Here is a 25,266-nt window from a genome sequence, read left to right as displayed (position 1 = left end):
ACAGGAGACAGCATGCCTGTCAAAAACAAAATATTTAGACAGTCCGACCAAGTTAAGGAAAGCATCAAGGTGGAAGTCCACAAGTTGCTGGAATTGGGAGTAATTGAGTACTCTGACAGCCCCTGGGCTAGCCCAGTTGTCTTAGTCCCCAAACCTCACACCAAAGAAGGAAAGAGAGGGATGAGGTTTTGTGTGGACTACAGAGGTCTCAACTCTGTCACCAAGACAGATGCTCATCCCATTCCTAGAGCTGATGAGCTAATAGACAAATTAGGGGCTGCCAAATTCTTAAGTACCTTTGACTTAACAGAAGGGTACTGGCAAATCAAAATGGCCCCTGGAGCAAAAGAAAAGACAGCATTCTCCACACCTGATGGGCATTATCAGTTCACTGTTATGCCCTTTGGTTTAAAGAATGCCCCTGCCACCTTCCAAAGGTTGGTGAATCAAGTCCTTGCTGGGTTGGAATCCTTTAGTGCAGCTTATCTTGATGATATTGCTGTCTTCAGCTCCACCTGGCAGGATCACCTGGTCCACCTGAAGAAGGTTTTGAAGGCCCTGCAATCTGCAGGCCTCTCTATCAAGGCATCCAAATGCCAGATAGGGCAGGGAACTGTGGTTTACTTGGGACACCTTGTAGGTGGAGGCCAAGTTCAGCCACTCCAACCCAAGATCCAGACTATTCTGGACTGGGTAGCTCCAAAAACCCAGACTCAAGTCAGGGCATTCCTTGGCTTGACTGGGTACTATAGGAGGTTTGTGAAGGGATATGGATCCATTGTGACAGCCCTCACAGAACTCACCTCCAAGAAAATGCCCAAGAAAGTAAACTGGACTGTAGAATGCCAACAGGCCTTTGACACCCTGAAGCAAGCTATGTGCACAGCACCAGTTCTAAAAGCTCCAGATTACTCCAAGCAATTCATTGTGCAAACAGATGCCTCTGAACATGGGATAGGGGCAGTTTTGTCCCAAACAAATGATGATGGCCTTGACCAGCCTGTTGCTTTCATTAGCAGGAGGTTACTCCCCAGGGACCAGCGTTGGAGTGCCATTGAGAGGGAGGCCTTTGCTGTGGTTTGGTCCCTGAAGAAGTTGAGACCATACCTCTTTGGTACTCACTTCCTAGTTCAAACTGACCACAGACCTCACAGATGGCTGATGCAAATGAAAGGTGAAAATCCAAAACTGTTGAGGTGGTCCATCTCCCTACAGGGAATGGACTTTATAGTGGAACACAGACCTGGGACTGCCCATGCCAATGCAGATGGCCTTTCCAGGTTCTTCCACTTAGAAAATGAAGACTCTCTTGGGAAAGGTTAGTCTCATCCTCTTTCGTTTGGGGGGGGGGGGGGGGGGGGGGGGTTGTGTAAGGAAATGCCTCCTTGGCATGGTTACCCCCTGACTTTTTGCCTTTGCTGATGCTATGTTTTGAATTGAAAGTGTGCTGAGGCCTGCTAACCAGGCCCCAGCACCAGTGTTCTTTCCCTAACCTGTACTTTTGATTCCACAATTGGCACACCCCTGGCATCCAGATAAGTCCCTTGTAACTGGTACCTCTGGTACCAAGGGCCCTGATGCCAGGGAAGGTCTCTAAGGGCTGCAGCATGCCTTATGCCACCCTAGAGACCCCTCACTCAGCACAGACACACTGCTTACCAGCTTGTGTGTGCTAGTGAGAACAAAATGAGTAAGTCGACATGGCACTCCCCTCAGGGTGCCATGCCAGCCTCTCACTGCCTATGCAGTATAGGTAAGACACCCCTCTAGCAGGCCTTACAGCCCTAAGGCAGGGTGCACTATACCATAGGTGAGGGCACCAGTGCATGAGCACTGTGCCCCTACAGTGTCTAAGACAAACCTTAGACATTGTAAGTGCAGGGTAGCCATAAGAGTATATGGTCTGGGAGTCTGTCAAACACGAACTCCACAGCACCATAATGGCTACAATGAAAACTGGGAAGTTTGGTATCAAACTTCTCAGCACAATAAATGCACACTAATGCCAGTGTACATTTTATTGTAAAATACACCCCAGAGGGCACCTTAGAGGTGCCCCCTGAAACCTAACCGACTATCTGTGTAGGCTGACTGGTTCCAGCAGCCTGCCACACTAGAGACATGTTGCTGGCCCCATGGGGAGAGTGCCTTTGTCACTCTGAGGCCAGTAACAAAGCCTGCACTGGGTGGAGATGCTAACACCTCCCCCAGGCAGGAGCTGTAACACCTGGCGGTGAGCCTCAAAGGCTCACCCCTTTGTCACAGCACCGCAGGACACTCCAGCTTAGTGGAGTTGCCCACCCCCTCTGGCCACGGCCCCCACTTTTGGCGGCAAGGCTGGAGGAAACAAAGAGAACAACAAGGAGTCGTCACTGGCCAGTCAGGACAGCCCCTAAGGTGTCCTGAGCTGAAGTGACTAACTTTTAGAAATCCTCCATCTTGCAGATGGAGGATTCCCCCAATAGGATTAGGGATGTGACCCCCTCCCCTTGGGAGGAGGCACAAAGAGGGTGTACTCACCCTCAGGGCTAGTAGCCATTGGCTACTAACCCCCCAGACCTAAACACGCCCTTAAATTTAGTATTTAAGGGCTTTCCCTGAACCTAGAATTTAGATTCCTGCAACTAACAAGAAGAAGGACTGCTGAGCTGACAAACCCCTGCAGAGGAAGAACAGAAGACACCAACTGCCTTGGCCCCAGACTTACCGGCCTGTCTCCTGCCTTCCAAAGAAACCTGCTCCAGCGACGCTTTCCAAGAGACCAGCGACCTCTGAATCCTCTGAGGACTGCCCTGCTTCGAAAAAGACAAGAAACTCCCGAGGACAGCGGCACTGCTCCAAAAGAACTGCAACTTTGTTACAAGGAGCAGATTTAAAGACCCCTGCAACTCCCCGCAAGAAGCGCGAGACTTGCAACACTGCACCCGGCGACCCCGACTCGACTGGTGGAGAACAACCAACTCAGGGAGGACCCTCCGGCGACTCTACGACTGTGAGTAACCAAAGTTGTCCCCCCTGAGCCCCCACAGCGACGCCTGCAGAGGGAATCCCCAGGCTCCCCCTGACCGCGACTGTCTGAACTCCATTTCCCGACGGCTGGAAAAGACCCTGCACCCGCAGTCCCCAGCCCCTAAAGAAACAGAACTTCTGTGCAGGAGTGACCCCCAGGAGGCCCTCTCCCTTGCCCAGGTGGTGGCTACCCCGAGGAGCCCCCCCCTTGCCTGCATCGCTGAAGAGACCCCTTGGTCTCCCATTGAAACCTGAAGGAAACCCGACGCGTGTTTGCACACTGCACCCGGCCGCCCCCGCGCTGCTGAGGGTGTACTTTCTGTGCTAATTTGTGTCCCCCCCGGTGCCCTACAAAACCCCCCTGGTCCGCCCTCCGAAGACGCGGGTACTTACCTGCTGGCAGACTGGAACCGGTGCACCCCCTTCTCTCCATTGAAGCCTATGTGTTTTGGGCACCTCTTTGACCTTTGCACCTGACCGGCCCTGAGCTGCTGGTGTGATAACTTTGGGGTTGCTCTGAACCCCCAACGGTGGGCTACCTTGGACCAAAAACTGAAACCTGTAAGTGACTTACTCACCTGTTAAAACTAACAATAACTTACCTCCCTCAGGAACTGTGAAAATTGCACTGTGTCCACTTTTAAAACAGCTTATTGTGTTTTATGTAAAAAGTATACATGCTAAAGTAATGATTCAAAGTTCCTAGAGTACTTACCTGCAATACCTTTCAAATGAGATATTACATGTAAAATTTGAACCTGTGGTTCTTAAAATAAACTAAGAAAAGATATTTTTCTATAACAAAACCTATTGGCTGGATTTGTCTCTGAGTGTGTGTTCCTCATTTATTGCCTGTGTGTATGTACAACAAATGCTTAACACTACTCCTTGGATAAGCCTACTGCTTGACCACACTACCACAAAATAGAGCATTAGTATTATCTCTTTTTACCACTATTTTACCTCTAAGGGGAACCCTTGGACTCTGTGCATGCTATTCCTTACTTTGAAATAGCACATACAGAGCCAACTTCCTACACTATTTTACTAATTCAAAGTTCCTAAAGTACCTAAGTGAAATACCTTTCATTTGAAGTATTACTTGTAAATCTTGAACCTGTGGTTCTTAAAATAAACTAAGAAAATCTATTTTTCTATACAAAAAAGTATTGGCCTGGAATTGTCTTTGAGTGTATGTTCCTCATTTATTGCCTGTGTGTGTACAACAAATGCTTAACACTACCCTCTGATAAGCCTACTGCTCGACCACACTACCACAAAATAGAGCATTAGAATTATCTCTTTTTGCCACTATCTTACCTCTAAGGGGAAACCTTGGACTCTGTACATGCTATTTCTTACTTTAAAATAGCACATACAGAGCCAACTTCCTACAGTCCTTTTATTTATTTTTAGCTATGCTGCCAGCAGCCACACTGCTATATAGCATGGTTACAAATCATTGGCAGAGTTGGCAATGCCTATTCTGTACAGCAGGAAAGGCAGCAATGGAAGAACCTATTGGTTTTGCCAATGCTTGTCTTTTAGATTGCCCTTAAAAGCTTGGTTTACAGTTTCAAACAGGTTCATGGTGAGCAATGTGAATGAAGTGCATGGGTTCCTGCTAACCAGGTCCCCAGTGCCAGAGTTTCTTCCCCAAAACAAGACACCTGACCACTTGATCCCCAAGTGACCAGGCACCTCTGTAAGTCTCTAGTAAATGATACCACTGGTACCAAAGACATGAGTGCTGAAGAGGGCCCCAAAGAGCTGCAGCACAACTTGTGCCACTCAAAGGGACCCAGCATCAAACGTATGCAGACTGCCACTGCAGGCTGCGTGACAAGGTGCTCCCAAAAGTGAAAACACACCATGGCACACACTTGTGTGTCATGTGCCTACAAACACTGCTTGTCCTATCTGTTCGTCCCCCCCAGAGCAGGCTTTTTATCCCTAAGGCAGGGTGCATTATATTACAAGTGAGGGCATATATCTTGCATGTGGTGGAATTTCGGAACTCCGGACAGGGTGATGCCCACTCCCCACAGGAAGTGATCATCTAGGGGGAGAGGGTGAAGTGACCACAAGGTATGTAGCCCATCGGCTACTACCCTTCACTTCCCTTAACGTCCCCTAAATTGAATATTTAGGGGACCCCACTGATACCAGAACCTCAGATCTTTGCGGGACACAATAGAAGGAGTGGACAAGAAGCCTGCTCCCCTGCATCTACAGGCACCCAAGAAAGACCTGAGAGGACCAGGCCAGCCAAAAACATGACACCACGCATCACCACTGCACCAGAGCCACCTAGCCTGTATTGAAGTGGGTCAACGGTGTTGCGTAGGCCCTCCAGAGACATATAGTCTACCTAGAGTTTACCCACTGTGGACTTCGAGATGGTGTCTGCAGTCTGTTTCTGCAGATACCCCTGCAACTGTCCAGGAGACACAACCCCTGACGCCTCAGGACCTTTGTACATCGGTCCATCCCATAACGAGAAGAGAGCCAAGAGTATCCCCACATCTCCCAGCCTCATGAGACCGGAGTACACTTGTTGGCTTGGTCGGACTGGACTCCCAGTCCACACCTGCAGACTGTTTCCGAGAGGCCCCTGCAACTGTGAGGAACTCCAGCTCCGGACTCGACGCCAGAAGACACCACTGCACCCGGTCCTACACCCCAAGAGGGAGTGGACCAACGCTGTACCCACGTTCCCAAGGACCTCAAGGGATGAGTCCCCTGTAGGTTTCCCTGGACCGACCTTCGAGTCCATCGCATAGACTTGAATAAGACACCCAATACTGTAAAAAAAAAAAACTGCACCTGGACCCACCAGAGCCTCCTGAGGTGACCTGTTGGTGTGGCCACAGCCCTTGCTCCATATTCATCTTAAGGTGGGGGGTATTCAAACTAAGGGGCGGCTCAAATGATCCCGGAGTGGCGCCAGGCTCTGGCAAGCAGAAGCATTATGCTGAAAACAGGGCTTTGTTTTAAGTAGGAAAAAAATTAGCAGCAGTAAGCCACTCTGTAATGGGCCATCACTAACATGTTTTGTCATTTATATCCAAGCTGGGAGTATGTGTCGAAGGGGCAGAGACTCCAAAAGCTCTTCAAACCTCCCACACAACCCCCAATAATCACACTGTGGATACTTTTACATGCTAGTAAGGCCTGCAGGACCAGAAAGGTATTGCATTTTAAAAAACAGTAACAGAACATAACTGCAACATTTAAATAAGTCTAGGCATATTTAAACGTTGCCAATTTAATAGAATAATTGTTTAAAATGTGGAGAGGTGGCCTTGATGATTTTTTTCCCCCCTGGGTAGGACGCGGCACTATAAAGTTTAAAGACCACTGCCTTAAGTCCAAGATATTAGTCCTATAAGTTTCTCTACTCTACCTGTATGCAGTGCTTTTTCTTCCTCCATTGGATAAGATTATCGCATCTAAAAATTGCTCTAAGTGTCGACTTTTAAAAACTCAAAAAATCCATATCTCAAAAAGTACTCACCTGATTCTGGTGATCTTCGTATCAACGGTTATAAAGGTATGTATTATTTTTATACATTGGTGTTGGATTTCTTTATTGAGGGTGTGTCTCACTTACTGTATGAGTATGTGCTTTGCATCCTTAGCATTACCCTCTGATATGCCCAACTGCTCGACCAAACTACACAAAAAGAAAGCATTATGTCATTTGTGCCTCTGTGAAAACCATGGGAAAGCTTAGACTCTTTGCAGTGTACCTCATTTTGGCCCACTATACAAAGACCCAGCTTTCTACAACAGGCATTCTTAATACGACACACCACAGAGGCAAAAAGATTCTGAGCAGTTCTGCAGTATAAACTATTTTGGATGTTCAAACATACCTTAATGTTGCTTATGGAAGAAACTGACTAAATGTTGTTTACAGAGATCTCCTCAGCTGGAATCATGGGGCACTTTAGGTGAAGGGCAACAGAATGAGTCTGTTACATCTGAGTAGAATTGAAGGAGTGTCTGCCCCTTTAAAATGATGTTAAATTGCTCCTTATTTACAAGTACCGAGCACTTCAAATTCTTAAACCCTCAACTTAGAACCCTGAGCCCCAAATGAATGGAGCATTTAAACCTGAGTAACAAAAGAAATTAGATACAGAAAATAAAGCTGTGGTTAGTGCATTTTCATCCTACTCTGCAGACAGACTGGAGTTTAAATGTTGATGGTTCATGCACCTTCTAATGTCCTTTGAATGTAATGCAGACTAAACGAAATGTCAATGCAAGAGTCTAATGGATGAAGTTTGTGAATTTAGGATAAAAAGCCTTGCTTATGCAAACTAAGTCTGACAGTGACCGTTGCAATGAAATGACTTGTTCCAAATCATGCTTAGGAGATTTTAAATCCTTCACTGTTTAGGGTAAAAAAAAAAAAAAAAAAAAAAAAGGTCAACAATGCAAAGGAAATTCTGTGGGTTGGTCGTAAAACATCTGCATTAAGAATTTGAAGAGTAAAATGTGGTCCTAACACATGTACTAGATAGGATGCTCACTCTGTCCACTACCTGAATGGTGCTCTGATCTAGCATTTTCCGTATGCTGACAGTGTCTTAGTGCTCTTTGAAGAGGCTGTAACATGGAGATTAAACTCAATAATGCAAGATGCTTATTTGGCTCACTAGGACTGTCTGGATGTATCCCACTTTGATCTATTAGTTCTGTACATTTTCAGTTTTTCAGTGCGTGCTAAAGCAGCCAAAAGGAAGCATGTTATGAAATAAATGAACACACAAATAATAACCAATGAAATCAAAATGTGCAGAGGAGCAAGAAGGCACATCAAGAACAGAGTTCTAATTTAGGGATCAAATTGGATTTGCATACAGGCTATCAGCGCAGAGATGATACTACTTCTGAGTTGCAAACGCTAGCTAAATGTTGGTCGATGGATGGAGATTATAGGGTGGGGAGTGGTCTCCATATATGAAAGGTTTTCCCATCTAACACAATTATTCAGTCGTCAAGCAAGAAGCTACTCAAACACTTTGTGTGGTGATGGAGTAGGTAAAGTCAGGGTTTCAATTTTCCTGTGCACATTTCAATGTACTGCAGAATGTCTCCTCCATGTGAATGTGCTTCTAGTGACATGCACCTTAATTACACAAAGAAACTAGTTGTTCAGACCATTCTAGTGATCACCACATGTACTTTAACGGCCACCAGAAAGAGCATAGCCTAGAAGTCCAGACCGACTGATACACGTTCATGTGAACTTTAACATTCTTTTGGAATTTCTGTGTGCTTATAGTGTATAAGAGTGCTCTGAAACACCTGTAAGGCAGGACTTAATGCATCAAACAACAAGGCACCTATCATACAAACAATCTGAGACGCACAGGAGAAGTAATCAAAGGGAAGGTCAACACCTGAGAAGTGAAGGCTTCCAGTGGAATCTCACCTTAATATGCCTGCTGAGCTGAGTTGGAAATCTCTCCTCCTCTACATCCTTCACAGCAGCTTTACCTCTGAACAAGTCAATGGTCGTACCAGGAGGAAGCAGACCTTGATGCTGCTGCCACTTTAATGCCTGGAAGAAAAGGGCACAGAGGAAAAAGAAACATGTTATTTCTCCTCTCCAGTAAAATTGATATATATTTAGCCCGCATTTTCTTAACTCTGCTCAAGCCCTTCCAGGGTGGCTTTAGTCCAGACATAGGTAATAGGTCAACAGATAATGGTGATAATCAATAAGGGTAATATGTTCTTCAATGGGTTGTTGGTCACATAAGCAGCATTTGATAAAGCAGATCTGAACTTTGTGGTGGAATATGTGGCAAAATCCTAGATTGGTGCTCCTGACAGATCAGCTCACCAGATACCATCTACTTATTAGTCATTATTTGGGTCACTGGAATAAGAAGAACTTTAGAGCTTAGTCCACTCTGGTGTTGTAAGTTTATTTACTAGCATTGAAGTCTGTGGACACAAAATTATGTCTTCAATGCAAAAGACTTGCATTTAATCTTTCAATCTTCCTCAGTTAAAACCCAGGTACAAGGTGGCAGTAAAAATGCCAACACTCAATGTCCAGTCAGAGATATCACCTAAAAGAAAGGTCAGTCTATTTGTACAGAACTAGTTACAGTCAAATGTACAGACATCTAAACTAGAAGTTTAGAGCCATGCCTATATAATCTAAGGAGTCGGAATGAAGTATTCTAAGCAGAATTCATGAGTTTTTCGGTTTACTACATTTGGGTACACCGGGCAGTCAATAGGGGAAAGGTATAAAAAGTATCTATTTGGGTATTATATTATGGTGTATGCCCTACATGGGATGTAACAATTTAGTTGAGTCTGAATGACTTAACATCTCAACAAAACAATTAAAAAAAACTCATAATTTCCAACATATTCACACAGCTTTAACCATGGTCTGAAACAAGTTCATTTGGAGTAGGGATCCAGGAGAGAGAACCCGATTTGTTTTTCTTTTTTCAACATCCACGGGGAGGATGGCAACCTGCACCAGGGCCAATTTAGTGAGGGCCCAGACACCACATACTTTTGCACATAATCTTCTAATTCAACAAACACTTCATGCATGATAATGCTGGGAGTACAAGAAGGGGTGAAAGAACCATGGTTATCTACAGTTATTAAGTACAGATTACAGAGAAGAGAAACTGCCCTGAGACAATCAGCTGCCACCTACACTCCTGCCATAGACTGATTTGAGATTACCTCATGTTCATCTACGGGCCAGGGACTCTTTGGACGCATCCCCTCACTTATTTAGTACAAATTCCATCAAAAATAACAAAAGAAGCATGGAGAACCCCCAACAGGTTCGCAGAAGTCAGAAGCATGGAACAAAATACAGTTAAACACGTCAGGGTGCCACTGATTGTCTGAGCCACGCTAGAACTTGATACTGTTGCAACTGAATCTGTTACCTGTCCCAGTAACGCCATAAGACGAGATGAAGGCACCACACTAACTTCTCCAGCTAAAGCTTGTGCAATGGCAGCTCTTCGCTTTTCCTTGCTACTTCCATCAGGGTATGCCTACGGAGGTAAATGAACACAAATATATCATGAAAAAGTGAACAAATTACATTAACGAGCATGGATACAAAATGATTTTAGGATAAACAAAAGGACATTAAATACAATAAGCAGGGCAAATCAGTTCAATTAGAATTAAAGACCAGCACACAAAAAAGTTGCACAATATGAATCTGAAGCTTAGTAGGTGGAGGAGCTTTAAAATTAAGCCAAGACCTTTGCTGCCACTGCTTTCAAAACCTGCAAAAGATACAAATAACTGTGCAAGATGGCAAAAAATGAACACAAAGCATGTACACTTAGTGGAGTCAGTGGGTGTACATAGGTAAAATTTTCTAAACATTCTATAGTCCTTCTCAGAAAGCAATAAAGTCTTTGATCCCAGCACAGATGACAGCATCTCACAGATATTGCTATGTTGGAAGAGACTGAAAATGGTACAAGGAAAGAGTTACGGGTTAGGCAGTAAGGAGGTGTCAGATCGGGCATTTTTGAGTCAATCTGGACATTTTAAAGAGTACTAAGACATCTGAAGTAGATATCACAATTTTTTTCACTGAAAAAACACAGATTAAAGTAATATTATAGTTAGGTGAAATGTTCAGCAACAACATACCGGTTTAAACTAAAAAAGAAAAAAAAAAGAAAAAAAACCACAGAAATTCACCAGTTATAGTTATCTTAATCAACTGTAAATCACACACTAAGGTAACTATAACCAGGGCCACTGGAATGATACGATTGTGGGGCCGTCATATTTCTCACATAATTACAGATTTGCCACATTAGCCACCATTTGCTGCAGATTTTAACAACGAAAAAAAAAAAAAAATGTTTCTAGCTCAAACAGTAAAAAATTAAATTCTGCTGCTTTACGAGACATAGTTTGCCTTTTTTTTGGCACACAATTTACTCAACCTTGCAGCACAATTTGACCCTCACCTTCCACATAATTCCAGTTTCCCTGGTTACAACTCATGTCCCAGCCATGCACAGTTTTCGCATCAATAATTTAATTCCAACCGTTGCAGTGATATTATCAATGATGTCATAAAATATGTCATGAGTGATGTAATGTATGGGGGTAATTAGTGCATGGTGAGGATGAGAATTATAGTTACCTTAGAGGATAAGGTATGGTTACTGATTGCTTGGTACCTTTAGAAATTAATTTAAAAAATGGGCTTTGAACTGTCTGCAGTTTAAGCATTTATCTACAGTTAGTAAACCATCAGTTTTACAATTCACAAAAAAATGAACTCCTTCGCTGGGCTTTCACACAATCAAAGGTGAAAACCAAGTAAAGGAGGAAACATTTCCTGTGACTGTATACTGGTTTGGTCAAATGCAGTCTAAATCTGTGTTATCCCAGTCAAAATGTGGTGCTTGGCATTATTTTTCAAGAAGTTAATTACTTTTATGTAGCATAACGCCAAAGGTTGTGTACTGTTTGTAGTTTTGCTATAGTAAATTTACCTCACGCGGATCGAAGTAGGACCTCGCCAAAAGGTTCTCAAGGTGAATGTATCTCTCTGGCTGGTTTTGTTTCAGCATAATCATTGGGTCGGTCTGCCTCAGGAGGGATCGAGCTGCCCCCAACTCACGGAGTTCTATCAGTTCCAAAACAACCTGTGCAACAACAAGGAAAAGAGAACATTAGAGTGGAAAAAAGTGATAAATTCGAAACTAAGTAGGAGTACAAAATCTCAATATCTCTCTCTCGCTTTTAGCCAGAACCTAGTTTTCATAGGGAAAGTATTTCTTGACGTGTCTAGATCTTTGACACCGTTTGATGAATCTTCATTAAATTTTCTTTAAAAAAAGCGTCATCTGGTGTCTTGCTGTACATGCAAAGTTTTGGGATGATCAGCCAAGAGGGGGCAGAGGAAAAAGTGGGGTTGGAGGTGTGTGTAAAATATTTTTTTTAAATGTGTTTCCTGTGGTAATTCGCACAAGGATTCTAAACAATATTACAGCCGAAAAGGGATAGAATTACACCAAATTTAGCTTTTGGTCCAGAAAGCACGATTTTGTTCTTTGGTAAAAATCCGCTCAGTAGTTTCAGATATTAAATGAAATTCAAATTTGTATATTTAGGTACACTATTTATTCGCAAATACTACTGATCTCGTGCAAAGATCCGATTGGGTGTCATCACTTTAACCAGGAAGTGTTGGCAGCTGTAAGGAAATGCCTCCTTAGCATGGTTACCCCCTGACTTTTTGCCTTTGCTGATGCTATGTTTTGATTTGAAAGTGTGCTGAGGCCTGCTAACCAGGCCCCAGCACCAGTGTTCTTTCCCTAACCTGTACTTTTGTTTTCACAATTGGCACACCCTGGCATCCAGGTAAGTCCCTTGTAACTGGTACCCCTGGTACCAAGGGCCCTGATGCCAGGGAAGGTCTCTAAGGGCTGCAGCATATCTTATGCCACCCTGGGGACCCCTCACTCAGCACAGACACACTGCTTGCCAGCTTGTGTGTGCTGGTGAGGACAAAACGAGTAAGTCGACATGGCACTCCCCTCAGGGTGCCATGCCAACCTCACACTGCCTATGCAGTATAGATAAGTCACCCCTCTAGCAGGCCTTACAGCCCTAAGGCAGGGTGCACTATACCATAGGTGAGGGCACCAGTGCATGAGCACTGTGCCCCTACAGTGTCTAAGCCAAACCTTAGACATTGTAAGTGCAGGGTAGCCATAAGAGTATATGGTCTGGGAGTCTGTCAAACACGAACTCCACAGCACCATAATGGCTGCACTGAAAACTGGGAAGTTTGGTATCAAACTTCTCAGCACAATAAATGCACACTGATGCCAGTGTACATTTTATTGTGAAATACACCACAGAGGGCACCTTAGAGGTGCCCCCTGAAACCTTAACCAACTACCTGTGTAGGCTGACTGGTTTTAGCAGCCTGCCACACTCGAGACATGTTGCTGGCCACATGGGGAGAGTGCCTTTGTCACTCTGTGGCTAGTAACAAAGCTTGCACTGGGTGGAGATGCTATCACCTCCCCCAGGCAGGAGCTGTAACACCTGGCGGTGAGCCTCAAAGGCCCACCCCCTTTGTTCCAGCATCACAGGGCATTCCAGCTAGTGGAGTTGCCCGCCCCCCTCCGGCCACGGCCCCACTTTTGGCGGCAAGGCCAGAGGAGATAATGAGAAAAACAAGGAGGAGTCACTGGCCAGTCAGGACAGCCCCTAAGACAACCTGAGCTGAAGTGACTCTGACTTTTAGGAATCCTCCATCTTGCAGATGGAGGATCCCCCCAATAGGGATAGGAATGTGACCCCCTCCCCTTGGGAGGAGGCACAAAGAGGGTGTAGCCTCCCTCAGGGCTAGTAGCCAATGGCTACTGCCCTCCCTGACCTAAACACACCCCTAAATCCTGTATTTAGGGGCTCCCCTGAACCTAGGAAATCAGATTCCTGCAACTTAAGAAGAAGAGGACTGCTGAGCTGAAAAACCCTGCAGAGAAGACGGAGACACCAACTGCTTTGGCCCCAGCCCTACCGGCCTGTCTCCCCCCTTCGGAAGAAAACTGCTCCAGCAACGCTTTCCCCAGGACCAGCGACCTCTGAATCCTCAGGGGACTCCCCTGCTCTAAAAAGACCAAGAAACTCCAGAAAACAGTGGCCCTGTTCAACAAAGACTGCAACTTTGTTTCCAGAGGAGCAGCTTTAAAGACCCCAACAATCACCCGCCAGAAGCGTGAGACTTGCAACACTGCACCCGGCGACCCCGAGTCGACTGGTGAAGAAACAACGCTAGAGGGAGGACCCCCAGGCGACTCCAAGACTGTGAGTAACCAAAGTTGGCCCCCCCTGAGCCACCACAGCGACGCCTGCAGAGGGAATCCCGAGGCTCCCCCTGACCGCGACTGTCTGAATCCAAAATCCTGACGCCTGGAAAAGACCCTGCACCCGCAGCCCCCAGGACCTGAAGGATCGGAACTCCAGTGCAGGAGTGACCCCCAGGAGGCCCTCTCCCTTGCCCAGGTGGTGGCTACCCCATAGGAGCCCCCCCCCTTGCCTGCCTGCATCGTTGAAGAGACCCCTTGGTCTCTCATTGAAACCTATTGAAAACCCGACGTGTGTTTGCACACTGCACCCGGCCGCCCCGTGCTGCTGAGGGTGTACTTTTTGTGCTGACTTGTGTCCCCCCCGGTGCCCCACAAAACCCCCCTGGTCTGCCCTCCGAAGACGCGGGTACTTACCTGCTAGCAGACTGGAACCGGGGCACCCCCTTCTCCATTGAAGCCTATGTGTTTTGGGCACCACTATGAACTCTGCACCTGACCGGCCCTGAGCTGCTGGTGTGGTAACTTTGGGGTCGCTCTGAACCCACAACGGTGGGCTACCTTGGACCCCAATTTGAACCCCGTAGGTGGTTTACTTACCTGCAAGAACTAACAATAACTTACCTCCCCTAGGAACTGTGAAAATTGCACTAAGTTTCCACTTTTGAAATAGCTATATGTGTTTTATGTAAAAAGTATATATGCTATTGTGATTACTCAAAGTTCCTAAAGTACTTACCTGCAATACCTTTCAAATGAGATATTACATGTAGAATTTGAACCTGTGGTTCTTAAAATAAACTAAGAAAATATATTTTTCTATACAAAAACCTATTGGCCTGGAATTGTTTCTGAGTGTGTGTTCCTCATTTATTGCCTGTGTGTATGTACAACAAATGCTTAACACTACTCCTTTGATAAGCCTACTGCTCGACCACACTACCACAAAATAGAGCATTAGTATTATCTCTTTTTGCCACTATCTTACCTCTAAGGGGAACCCTTGGACTCTGTGCATACTATTCCTTACTTTGAAATAGTGCATACAGAGCCAACTTCCTACAGCAGCCATTTTGGGACTCTGTCTCAGCCAAGTCCCAAATATAAACATGAGAAATAAAATAAATGGGGCAGGGTAAAAATACCCTGACTCCCTAGCCTTGATGCAGGGGTCCCCCTGGGCTTTATTAAGGCCCGGGGACCACCCTCCTGGGGCTAAACACTGAAGGGGGAGGGGGAGCACAACCCTCCCCATCCCCTCCCGGGCCATATACAGTCCCTGGAACCACCACCTCCGTGAGACTGGCCCGTGCCAAATAAAAGAGGGAGCTGCGCTGCCCTTTCTTGGAGCCATTTATGGCCCTGGGGACCGCCACCCCCCAGGGTCGACTCCTGCTATCTCCTGAGGTGCCCACTCTCTGGAGACAGCTGTTTGCTTTTGCTTGGTAGGAGCTATGACAGCTCCTGTCAAACCAAAGCAAACACTAGCTTTTCTCCCAGCAAGAAGGAGTATGAAAACTGTTCCTGCTTGCAGGGAGCGGAAATGTAATTTGTTTCCCTGCCCAAGAGATGAAAGGATTGATCCTGCATGCAGGGGGCTTCATTTCTTGCAGCTCCTTGCATGAGGGAACTATGCCAGCTCTTGTAGGAGGCAGGGAGCCAGCTGGGACCACGAGGGCCCTTAGGTTCCCCCAGAGGTCCAGTCACTTTCTCTCTCCCATCCCAGAATGTGACATTGGGGGGGGGGGGGGGGGGGGGGGGGGGTGGCACACTGGCAAGATGGTTGGTTCGAATGATATAGTTACGTTTTGATGCACAGCAAACAGAGTCACTTCTGGCAAAGCTCTGTACGTTGACGGTCCAAATCCTGGTATCTCATTTTTAGGAAGTTGGCTCTGTATATACTATTTCAAAGTAAGAAATAGTGTGCACAGAGTCAAAGACTTACTCCAGGCCAATAGGTTTTCATATTGAAAAATATATTTTCTTAGTTTATTTTAAGAACCACAGGTTCAAGACTTACAGTTAATACTTTAAATGTAAGGTACTTCACTTAGATGCTTTAGGAACTTTGAATGAAAACAATATCATGTACAGTCTTTGTAAAAATGGCAATAAGCTATTTTCAAAGTGAACACAGTGCAAAAATCAACAGTTCCTGGAGGAGGTAAGTAAAGGTTAGTTCTGAAGGTGAGTAAAACACTTACAAGTCTCAGGTTTGGGGCATAGGCAACCCCAAAGTTACCACACCAGCAGCTCAGGGCTGGACAGGTGCATAGGTCAAAGAAGTGCCCAAAACACATAGGAGCCTATGGGGAACAGGGGTGCTCCGGTTCCAGTCTGCCAGCAGGTAAGTACTTGCGTCCTCGGGGGGAAGACCAGAGGGGTTTTGTTGAGCACCGGGGGGCGGGTGGACAGGGACACGAGTAGGCACACAAAGTACACCCTCAGTGGCACAGAGGCGGCCGGGTGCAGTGAGCAAAGCAGGCATCGGGTTTTAGATTGAAAACAATGGAGAGACCCGGGGGTCACTCTAGCGTTGCAGGCAGGCACAAGGAGGGGGGGGGGGCTTCTTGAGACAGCCACCAGCTGGGCTAAGCAGGGGGTCACCTGGGGGTCGCTCTTGCACTGAAGTTCGGTTCCTTCAGGTCCTGGGGGCTGCGGGTGCAGTGTTGGTTCCAGGCGTTGGGTCCCTTGTTACAGGCAGTCGCGGTCAGGGGAAGCCTCTGGATTCTCTCTGCAGGCGTCGCTGTGGGGGCTCAGGGGGGGTAGTCTCTGGTTACTCACTGGCTCGCAGTCGCCGGGGAGTACTCCCTGAGGTGTTGGTTTTCTGCAGGTCAAGCCAGGGGTCTCGGGTGCAGAGTGTGAAGTCTCACGCTTCTGGCGGAAAACGTGAAGTCTTTGCAAGTTGCTTCTTTGTTGCAAAGAAGTAACTGGTTTTGAACAGGGCCGCTGTTCATGGGAGTTTCTTGGTCCTGTAGTCCAGGGCAGTCCCCTGAGGCTTCAGAGGTCACTGGTCCCTGTCGGATGCGTCACTGGAGCAGGTTTTCGAAGTTGGAGACAGGCCGGTAGGGCTGGGGCCACAGCAGTTGTCGTCTTCCTCCTTCTCTGCAGGCTTGTAGGTCAGCAGTCCTTTCTTCAAGTTGCAGGAATCTGATTTCCTGGGTTCTGGTGTGCCCCTAAATACTCAATTTAGGGGTGTGTTTAGGTCTGGGATGCAGTAGTCAATGGCTACTGACCTTGAGGGTGGCTACACCCTCCTTGTGCCTCCTCCCTGAGGGGAGGGGGCACATCCTATTGGGGGAATCCTCCAAAATCAAGATGGAGGATTTCTAAAGGCAGGGGTCACCTCAGCTCAGGACACCTTAGGGGCTGTCCTGACTGGTGGATGATGATTCCTTGTTTTTCTCATTATCTCCCCTGGACTTGCCGCCAAAAGTGGGGGCTGTGTCCAGGGGGAGGGCATCTGCACTAGCTGGAGGCCCTGGGGCATTGTAACATGAAGCCTGAGCCTTTGAGGCTCACTGCTAGGTGTTACAGTTCCTGCAGGGGGGAGGAGAGCGCACCAGCCAACTACTGAAAACATACGAGGCTCTGTGTTTTACGCATAGTTTCTGGACTATTTTTTAAAATGTATTTCCTTTCCAGCGCGAACTTGCTGGGTGGTAGTCGAGCGATTTGCATCCCATCGACCCTGTTACATGGATAATTGCTTTTTTGCCGATAATGCGTTTGACTGTGAGATAATTTATTTTTTATGGGAGAGCGCAAAGCGATCCGTCCATTCAGTAATCTCTCTTTGGGCTTCAAACCCCGCCCATGTCACGCCAGTCACTTACATTGGTTCGTGAGCTTGCCTTTTAACATCTGCTTGTTTTCATTTGTGAAAGGCATGCATACGTCATGCCTTTTCTGGAGTTTAGCCCACTTACAAAGCACCGGTAAACTACTAAAAACATACGAGGCTCGATGTTTTCAGCCTGGGGTCCGGACTACTTCGTCTGTTTATTTTTCATGCAGCACAATCGCGCTGCATTTTACATAGAGCGATTGGGCTGCGTTTTTTTAATCTTTACAGCGCTAATAGCTCTAATTCGAGCAAATGCAAGACCAGTTGCATTGAAAATGCTTGTTACTTTTTACTTTCAATTTATGTGGCAAGAAATGTCCAGCATGGAATTTACAATGCAAATAGCTCTTACTCGAGCAAGCGCGAGACCCACTGCATTGCAAATGCTAGTTCCTGTTTGTTACTTCCTGTTCATCAGTATGTAAGGAGCTCCGTTGCGTAGCAACATTTTCTGTTAGGTGGTGAATCTTGCTCCTGCTAGCAATTCCTGTGGAGTATTTCCTGTTACTGTCTTCTGTGGTTTTCCAGTAGTTCCATTCCTTGAAGTCTTGGTATCCTGATGCTCTCTCTATCCTGCTTCTTGGACTTCGCATACAAGAGGTTTTTTCCGTTTGGGGTTTTTCCTCTGGGACTTCTTCCGGAGGGCACGGACTGCCTTGACATCCACCTTGTCAGCAGCACCATGGCTATCAGAAAGAGTTGCACCTTTCTCGGCCAGACCAGAATGGGCAAGTTCCAAAGTTGCACTCCAGTTCCATCCGACAAGGGCAGGACATGACAAATTACTATAGGTTAATCCAACCACTAGTGCACACAGCCTTTCGCCAGGCCCGGCGTGGCTTGGTCGTAGGTCTTGCCTGTGGTCAAGCCCTGCAGCCAACCCCTATAGCCACCCAACCCAGCACCGCACACAGCAAGGGTTGGCCACAGGGCCAGTCTATCTAGGTGTCAGAGTGTGTCTCTGGGTGTGGGCATGAAGTGTGTCTCTGTGACTGGGTGTGTATCTGCTTGGGTCTGTGAGTGGGTATGTGAGAGTCTTAGTGGGTCTGTGAGTGGGTGCATGAATGCCTGAGTGGGTGCATGAGTGTATGTGAGTGAGTGCATTAGTCTCTGAGAAGGTATGTGAGTAGGCGTCTGAGTGGGTCTGTGAGTGGGTGCATGAGTGTCTGACTTGGTCTATGTGGGAGTGTCTGTCTGGGTCTGTAAGTGGGTATGTGTGTCTTTAGGCGAATCTATAACTGTCTCTGTAGGTCTGCGATTGTGTGTATATGAGTGCCGCTTTTTTTGAGGACCGATTGTGGCTCCGGGGACCCCCCCTGACCTTCATACAATAGGGGAGGGGGGGCACATAGCCCTCCATCTGCCCGATCTTGGCCCCAGGGCCCCGTACCCAGCTATAAATAAATATGCAGCTCCCTGTCTGCAAAAGCACCTCTATGGGCAGGGAAAGAGATAAAACCTCTACTTTCGGCAGGTGAGAGCACTCTGACAGCTATCGCCCGCTGAAGCAGAGTATTTGCTCTGACTTGGCAAGAGCTGTCAAAGTCAGAGCAAACAGCTCTGTACCGGTGGTCGCCACCCCAGGACATCGGAGGAACCAGACCAAGGGATTGGCGGTCCCAAGGGCTATTATTGGCTCCAAAAGGGGGGGGCCGTGTGGCCCCCCCTCCAACATTTTAGCTTAGCCCTAGGGAGGTGGTGGTCTCCAGGGGTCTGCGACGGACCCCCTTCATTTTTTACTTTTTTCAGCACTGTAGAGGGGTCAGTTCCCAGGGTTGCAAGTAGAGGTTAATATCTAAAAGATTATTTAAATCTGTACATTGTACAATTTGACTATTAATAAGGCCACTTGGCTGACAGAATTTCAGAGAAGATATGCCTCCAAATTGTATTTATGTAGTGCTTATTTTGATTAAGCTCCATGATGATGTGCTGTTTCATGGTTTGGAGGTAATACCAGACATCCCACTTGCATCAATTTCACCTTACCTTAAGGGATCAATACCTGGATGATTACTTTTGTTTCAATCTATTTTTGTTTGAATCTACTTTTGTGTAAATTGTGGGGGACGCCGCTAGGATCGGCAAATTAAAAAACTGCATTTATAGTGTGACAGAACAATATAAAAAAGGCCAACGTGACTTATGAAATCGATTGAGGAGAGGATTGGCGGGGAAGAGGTTGGGGAGTCACAGAAAAGCAGCAGTATTCATGGAAGAGGGCAATACAGGGGTGTGGCAGAAGCACACGAGGGATAGAGTAACACAGAGTAAGGGGTGGGGAAAGCACACGAGAGAGAGAGAGACTGAGAAAGGAGCACATGAGGGACAGAGCAAAAGTAAGTGCAGGAGATGAGTATCTGCTGGAAGAAGAAACACAAGCAGGAGAGAGTTGGAAAACATAAGTGCTCTTATGAAGTACTTAACGAAAAAGAAAAATGTGGTTGACTAAATAAAAGTAGCCAATGTTATGATAAAAGTCAGCTACCCAGAAGGAAGTTAAAGAGGCTATTTTGCAAGAGTGGGACAAATGAAGGAAGAAAAATGCAAGCCATCAAGAAGTCAACAAATGAGTAATAATAAAGCCAATGAATGATGAGCCATGGGGCAAGATATATGCCAACTGAAAGTTTACGCAGGTCTTTCGTACTGAGGCAGCTACGTGAGACCTTAAAAAAGGCACTTCAATGAATCAAATGAAAGGTACCGATTTAGAAGATAGCTCTTCATGTTGTCATCATCATTCTAAGTGAACCAATGACACTGAATAGTGCAACTTAGTCTATATTAAAACAGATACAATCAAAATCAAACATCACAGTAGAAAGCGGTTATCAAACAAATTAAAAATGACATTTTGCAAAGTACAAAACAATGGGAATTTTGACCAGAAAGCATTAAAAAAAGTTACTCAAAAGAACAGCTCTAGCCAGGTCTCATGTCTTTACCCTTTCTGCCTAAGAAACAGGGAAGCCATGTACACTCCTTGTTCTCTACATAATACCATTTCTGGATTAATTAAAGGACCATTACTCAATACAGGGAGTGCAGAATTATTAGGCAAGTTGTATTTTTGAGGATTAATTTTATTATTGAACAACAACCATGTTCTCAATGAACCCAAAAAACTCATTAATATCAAAGCTGAATATTTTTGGAAGTAGTTTTTAGTTTGTTTTTAGTTTTAGCTATGTTAGGGGGATATCTGTGTGTGCAGGTGACTATTACTGTGCATAATTATTAGGCAACTTAACAAAAAATATATATACCCATTTCAATTATTTATTATTACCAGTGAAACCAATATAACATCTCAACATTCACAAATATACATTTCTGACATTCAAAAACAAAACAAAAACAAATCAGTGACCAATATAGCCACCTTTCTTTGCAAGGACACTCAAAAGCCTGCCATCCATGGATTCTGTCAGTGTTTTGATCTGTTCACCATCAACATTGCGTGCAGCAGCAACCACAGCCTCCCAGACACTGTTCAGAGAGGTGTACTGTTTTCCCTCCTTGTAAATCTCACATTTGATGATGGACCACAGGTTCTCAATGGGGTTCAGATCAGGTGAACAAGGAGGCCATGTCATTAGATTTCCTTCTTTTGTACCCTTTCTTGCCAGCCACGCTGTGGAGTACTTGGACGCGTGTGATGGAGCATTGTCCTGCATGAAAATCATGTTTTTCTTGAAGGATGCAGACTTCTTCCTGTACCACTGCTTGAAGAAGGTGTCTTCCAGGAACTGGCAGTAGGACTGGGAGTTGAGCTTGACTCCATCCTCAACCCGAAAAGGCCCCACAAGCTCATCTTTGATGATACCAGCCCAAACCAGTACTCCACCTCCACCTTGCTGGCGTCTGAGTCGGACTGGAGCTCTCTGCCCTTTACCAATCCAGCCACGGGCCCATCCATCTGGCCCATCAAGACTCACTCTCATTTCATCAGTCCATAAAACCTTAGAAAAATCAGTCTTGAGATATTTCTTGGCCCAGTCTTGACGTTTCAGCTTGTGTGTCTTGTTCAGTGGTGGTCGTCTTTCAGCCTTTCTTACCTTGGCCATGTCTCTGAGTATTGCACACCTTGTGCTTTTGGGCACTCCAGTGATGTTGCAGCTCTGAAATATGGCCAAACTGGTGGCAAGTGGCATCGTGGCAGCTGCACGCTTGACTTTTCTCAGTTCATGGGCAGTTATTTTGCGCCTTGGTTTTTCCACACGCTTCTTGCGACCCTGTTGACTATTTTGAATGAAACGCTTGATTGTTCGATGATCACGCTTCAGAAGCTTTGCAATTTTAAGAGTGCTGCATCCCTCTGCATGATATCTCACTATTTTTGACTTTTCTGAGCCTGTCAAGTCCTTCTTTTGACCCATTTTGCCAAAGGAAAGGAAGTTGCCTAATAATTATGCACACCGGATATAGGGTGTTGATGTCATTAGACCACACCCCTTCTCATTACAGAGATGCACATCACCTAATATGCTTAATTGGTAGTAGGCTTTCGAGCCTATACAGCTTGGAGTAGGACAACATGCATAAAGAGGATGATGTGGTCAAAATACTCATTTGCCTAATAATTCTGCACTCCCTGTAGATACTTGACCAACCTGCTTACTACAAATAAATACCCGCAAGCATTTAAACTGCTCTTGTAAACCACACAGCAAAAACTTGAGTCTATCTTGTACTTTACTGTGTCAAAGTATTAAACACTCTTACAAATGCAAGCTCTTGAGGGCAAATAACTTTATGATGTGGGATTTAAGTCAGAACATAGACAGAAGAATGTTACTGTTACAACTTGTGTATTGCTAGATGTGTTGGTGCACTCGGTGGTGAAATGAATGAAGTATGGTTGCCCCAGCCAAGGAGAGGAGTAGATGCTGAAAACAGACTTCACCTAAAAAAGGAACGAACAGAAGGACAGATTTTAGCAGTCTTCCGTCTACAATATGTGCAGGAAATATGATGTGGTGATGGACTGTGCTTTGAGGGGAAGGTGTGTTTTGTACAGCACTAAATTGTCACTACAAAACTACTGCACATAAAACCTAGAGTTGAGTTGAGCATACATATGCATGTATGCTTCCATTTAAAGTGGCTCTTTGTTTTGCAACCTTTGTGGGAAACCCATTCTAATGATCACTGTGCAAATGGTAAGGAAAAGCAGCTTGGAAACAGAAAGAGTTGCATACATGTTCCACTACTACCAAAAGAAAAAAGCAACTTTGTTGGGGAGACTGACAATCTTTCTGACAACAGGATTCATAAGGCTTCTCGAACGACAATATTCTACTCCCAGATATTCACAGGTCACACCAACGTCAGGAGTAGGTCAAGATTACTCAGAAGAAACCTTCTCAATCAGCCACCCTTTAAATTTCTTTAAAAAATACAGAAGATGGATTCATATCTGATTGTTACAGTAATCAGCTGTTTTCGAATGTTTGGTCTCAAACATTTAACTATGCAAGCCTGAAACAGGATGCAATAAAGTGCAGGTTTAAGGTAGGTTTAAAATTGGGCCACTCTTTCACATTTGTACACTAGGATCCTGAACATCACTGAGGAAACAAATACCCCTATTTACTTTTCTTCATGCTTGAACCTATGAAGAGGATGTGAGCTAAGTGATTTAAACATAAATGCAAAAAACATCACTATTAAACATTTACACACACTGTAAAAATACATATAAACATCAGTTGTAGGAAAGATATGCTTATCACTGAAGCACCACACCTGTTCATACAGATCTATCAGTGTTTTATCTGGCAGTTTCAGTGACTGTATGGCCTGTAGTACTGTGTCCCAATGACCACTGTTGATATCCGCTACAAAGCTCTCTATACTGTCCACAGTATTCAAAGACACAGTTGTTTCCTCTTGTAGTGTGGCAAGAGTTCGATGCAAGCCATTCTCCTTGAGGTACTGCATCATAAGACGTATAACACTGAAAAAAAGAAAAACGGACTTTATTAATTGGTCTTGTTCGAATAGTATTCATTAATTTCAAAAATTAAAAAAATCTTGCAAGTTTGACTTGTAAAAGGAAAACATTAAAATATTTCTAGCAGCAGCAGGCATTTCTACTGCTCCAGAACGAGAATAAAATTATGGTGTTGGTATAACTGCACACTAATTGAATATACTGAATTATATTGTATGCTACATGAAAGAAAATCTTCTACCACTGGCAACAAATCTTATCAGCCGTAGAATAAAGTGTTCCAAGGAGCAAATATTTCTGGAGTGGGTCTTGTCTGGAAGTTCAGGAGGGACTGATCCAAAGAGGAGCAAGGTTTTTACTGATCTGAATAGTGCTGGACTCTCGAGTGTAGCACAGTGGGTGGAAAAACAATGGCACAAAATGATACCCAGAACGATTGCCAGTGGTTTAAATTATTTGCAAGCATTCCTCCCAAAATCTTTTGCGTGTCTGACAAAGCTTAAATAGCATTCAGCGCCATCACTAGGCAAATATAAATGCCATGTCCGTTGAAGGAAAAGCAAAGAGCAGGCAAGAAAAGCAGGACAACAATTATTTTCCTAGACCTGAAAAGGACTTGTGTCACAACAGCAAAAACGTAATATCAGACCCTCAAGTGGACACACCTTCAACTAGGCCCTAGGAAAACTAAATAGTCATTTTCTCTTTTCACACAGAACTCTAATCATACATACATCTGCAGATGACTACAGGACACCTTTTCATCAAAGTACATCCTAGGAATAAAAACCCTGAAAGAGCACATGAACATCTTGATATGATCCATAACTATCATAAACCAGTCCTTTTATGAAAGAAAACTCCAGCTACCACGATACAAGCTGTAAAGAAATGGCTCCCTGTTGCAGTTACCCCCCATGTTTTGCCTGATACTGATGCGGACTTGACTGAGAAGTGTGCTGGGACCCTGCTAACCAGGCACCAGCACCAGTGTTCTTTCACCTAAAATGTACCGTTGTCTCCACAATTGGCACAACCCTGGCACCCAGGTAAGTCCCTTGTAACTGGTACCCCTGGTACCAAGGGCCCTGATGCCAGGGAAGGTCTCTAAGGGCTGTAGCATGTCTTATGCCACCCTAGGGACCCCTCACTCAGCACAGACACACTGCTTGCCAGCTTGTGTGTGCTGGTGGGGAGAAAATGACTAAGTCGACATGGCACTCCCCTCAGGGTGCCATGCCAACCTCACACTGCCTGTGGCATAGGTAAGTCAACCCTCTAGCAGGTCTTACAGCCCTAACGCAGGGTGCACTATACCACAGGTGAGGGCATAGGTGCATGAGCACTATGCCCCTACAGTGTCTAAGCACAACCTTAGACATTGTAAGTGCAGGGTAGCCATAAGAGTATATGGTCTGGGAGTCTGTCAAAAACGAACTCCACAGCTCCATAATGGCTACACTGAATACTGGGAAGTTTAGTATCAAACTTCTCAGAATAATAAACCCACACTGATGCCAGTGTTGGATTTATTTTAAAAAAGAGATGCCCCCTGTATTTTACCCAATTGTCAGTGCAGGACTGACTGG

General features: G+C 45.4%; 1 protein-coding gene across 1 annotated transcript in view; it reads right to left on the bottom strand.

Annotated features, from left to right (window-relative positions):
* SMU1 (SMU1 DNA replication regulator and spliceosomal factor) overlaps window positions 1-25,266 on the bottom strand; it is a 415,488-nt gene that overhangs the window by 371,566 nt on the left and 18,656 nt on the right. Inside the window, exons 2-5 of the mRNA XM_069237463.1 lie at window positions 23,470-23,680; window positions 11,541-11,693; window positions 9,954-10,064; window positions 8,456-8,584 (exon numbers count right to left, since the gene is read on the bottom strand). Coding sequence (XP_069093564.1) covers window positions 8,456-8,584; window positions 9,954-10,064; window positions 11,541-11,693; window positions 23,470-23,680 — 604 coding nt within the window. The remainder of the gene's footprint in view (window positions 1-8,455; window positions 8,585-9,953; window positions 10,065-11,540; window positions 11,694-23,469; window positions 23,681-25,266) is intronic.

The sequence above is a fragment of the Pleurodeles waltl genome, chromosome 1_2 (assembly GCF_031143425.1).
Source record: "Pleurodeles waltl isolate 20211129_DDA chromosome 1_2, aPleWal1.hap1.20221129, whole genome shotgun sequence".
NCBI classification, from domain to species: Eukaryota; Metazoa; Chordata; class Amphibia; order Caudata; family Salamandridae; genus Pleurodeles; species Pleurodeles waltl.
This window is presented reverse-complemented; position numbering and strand designations above follow the sequence as displayed.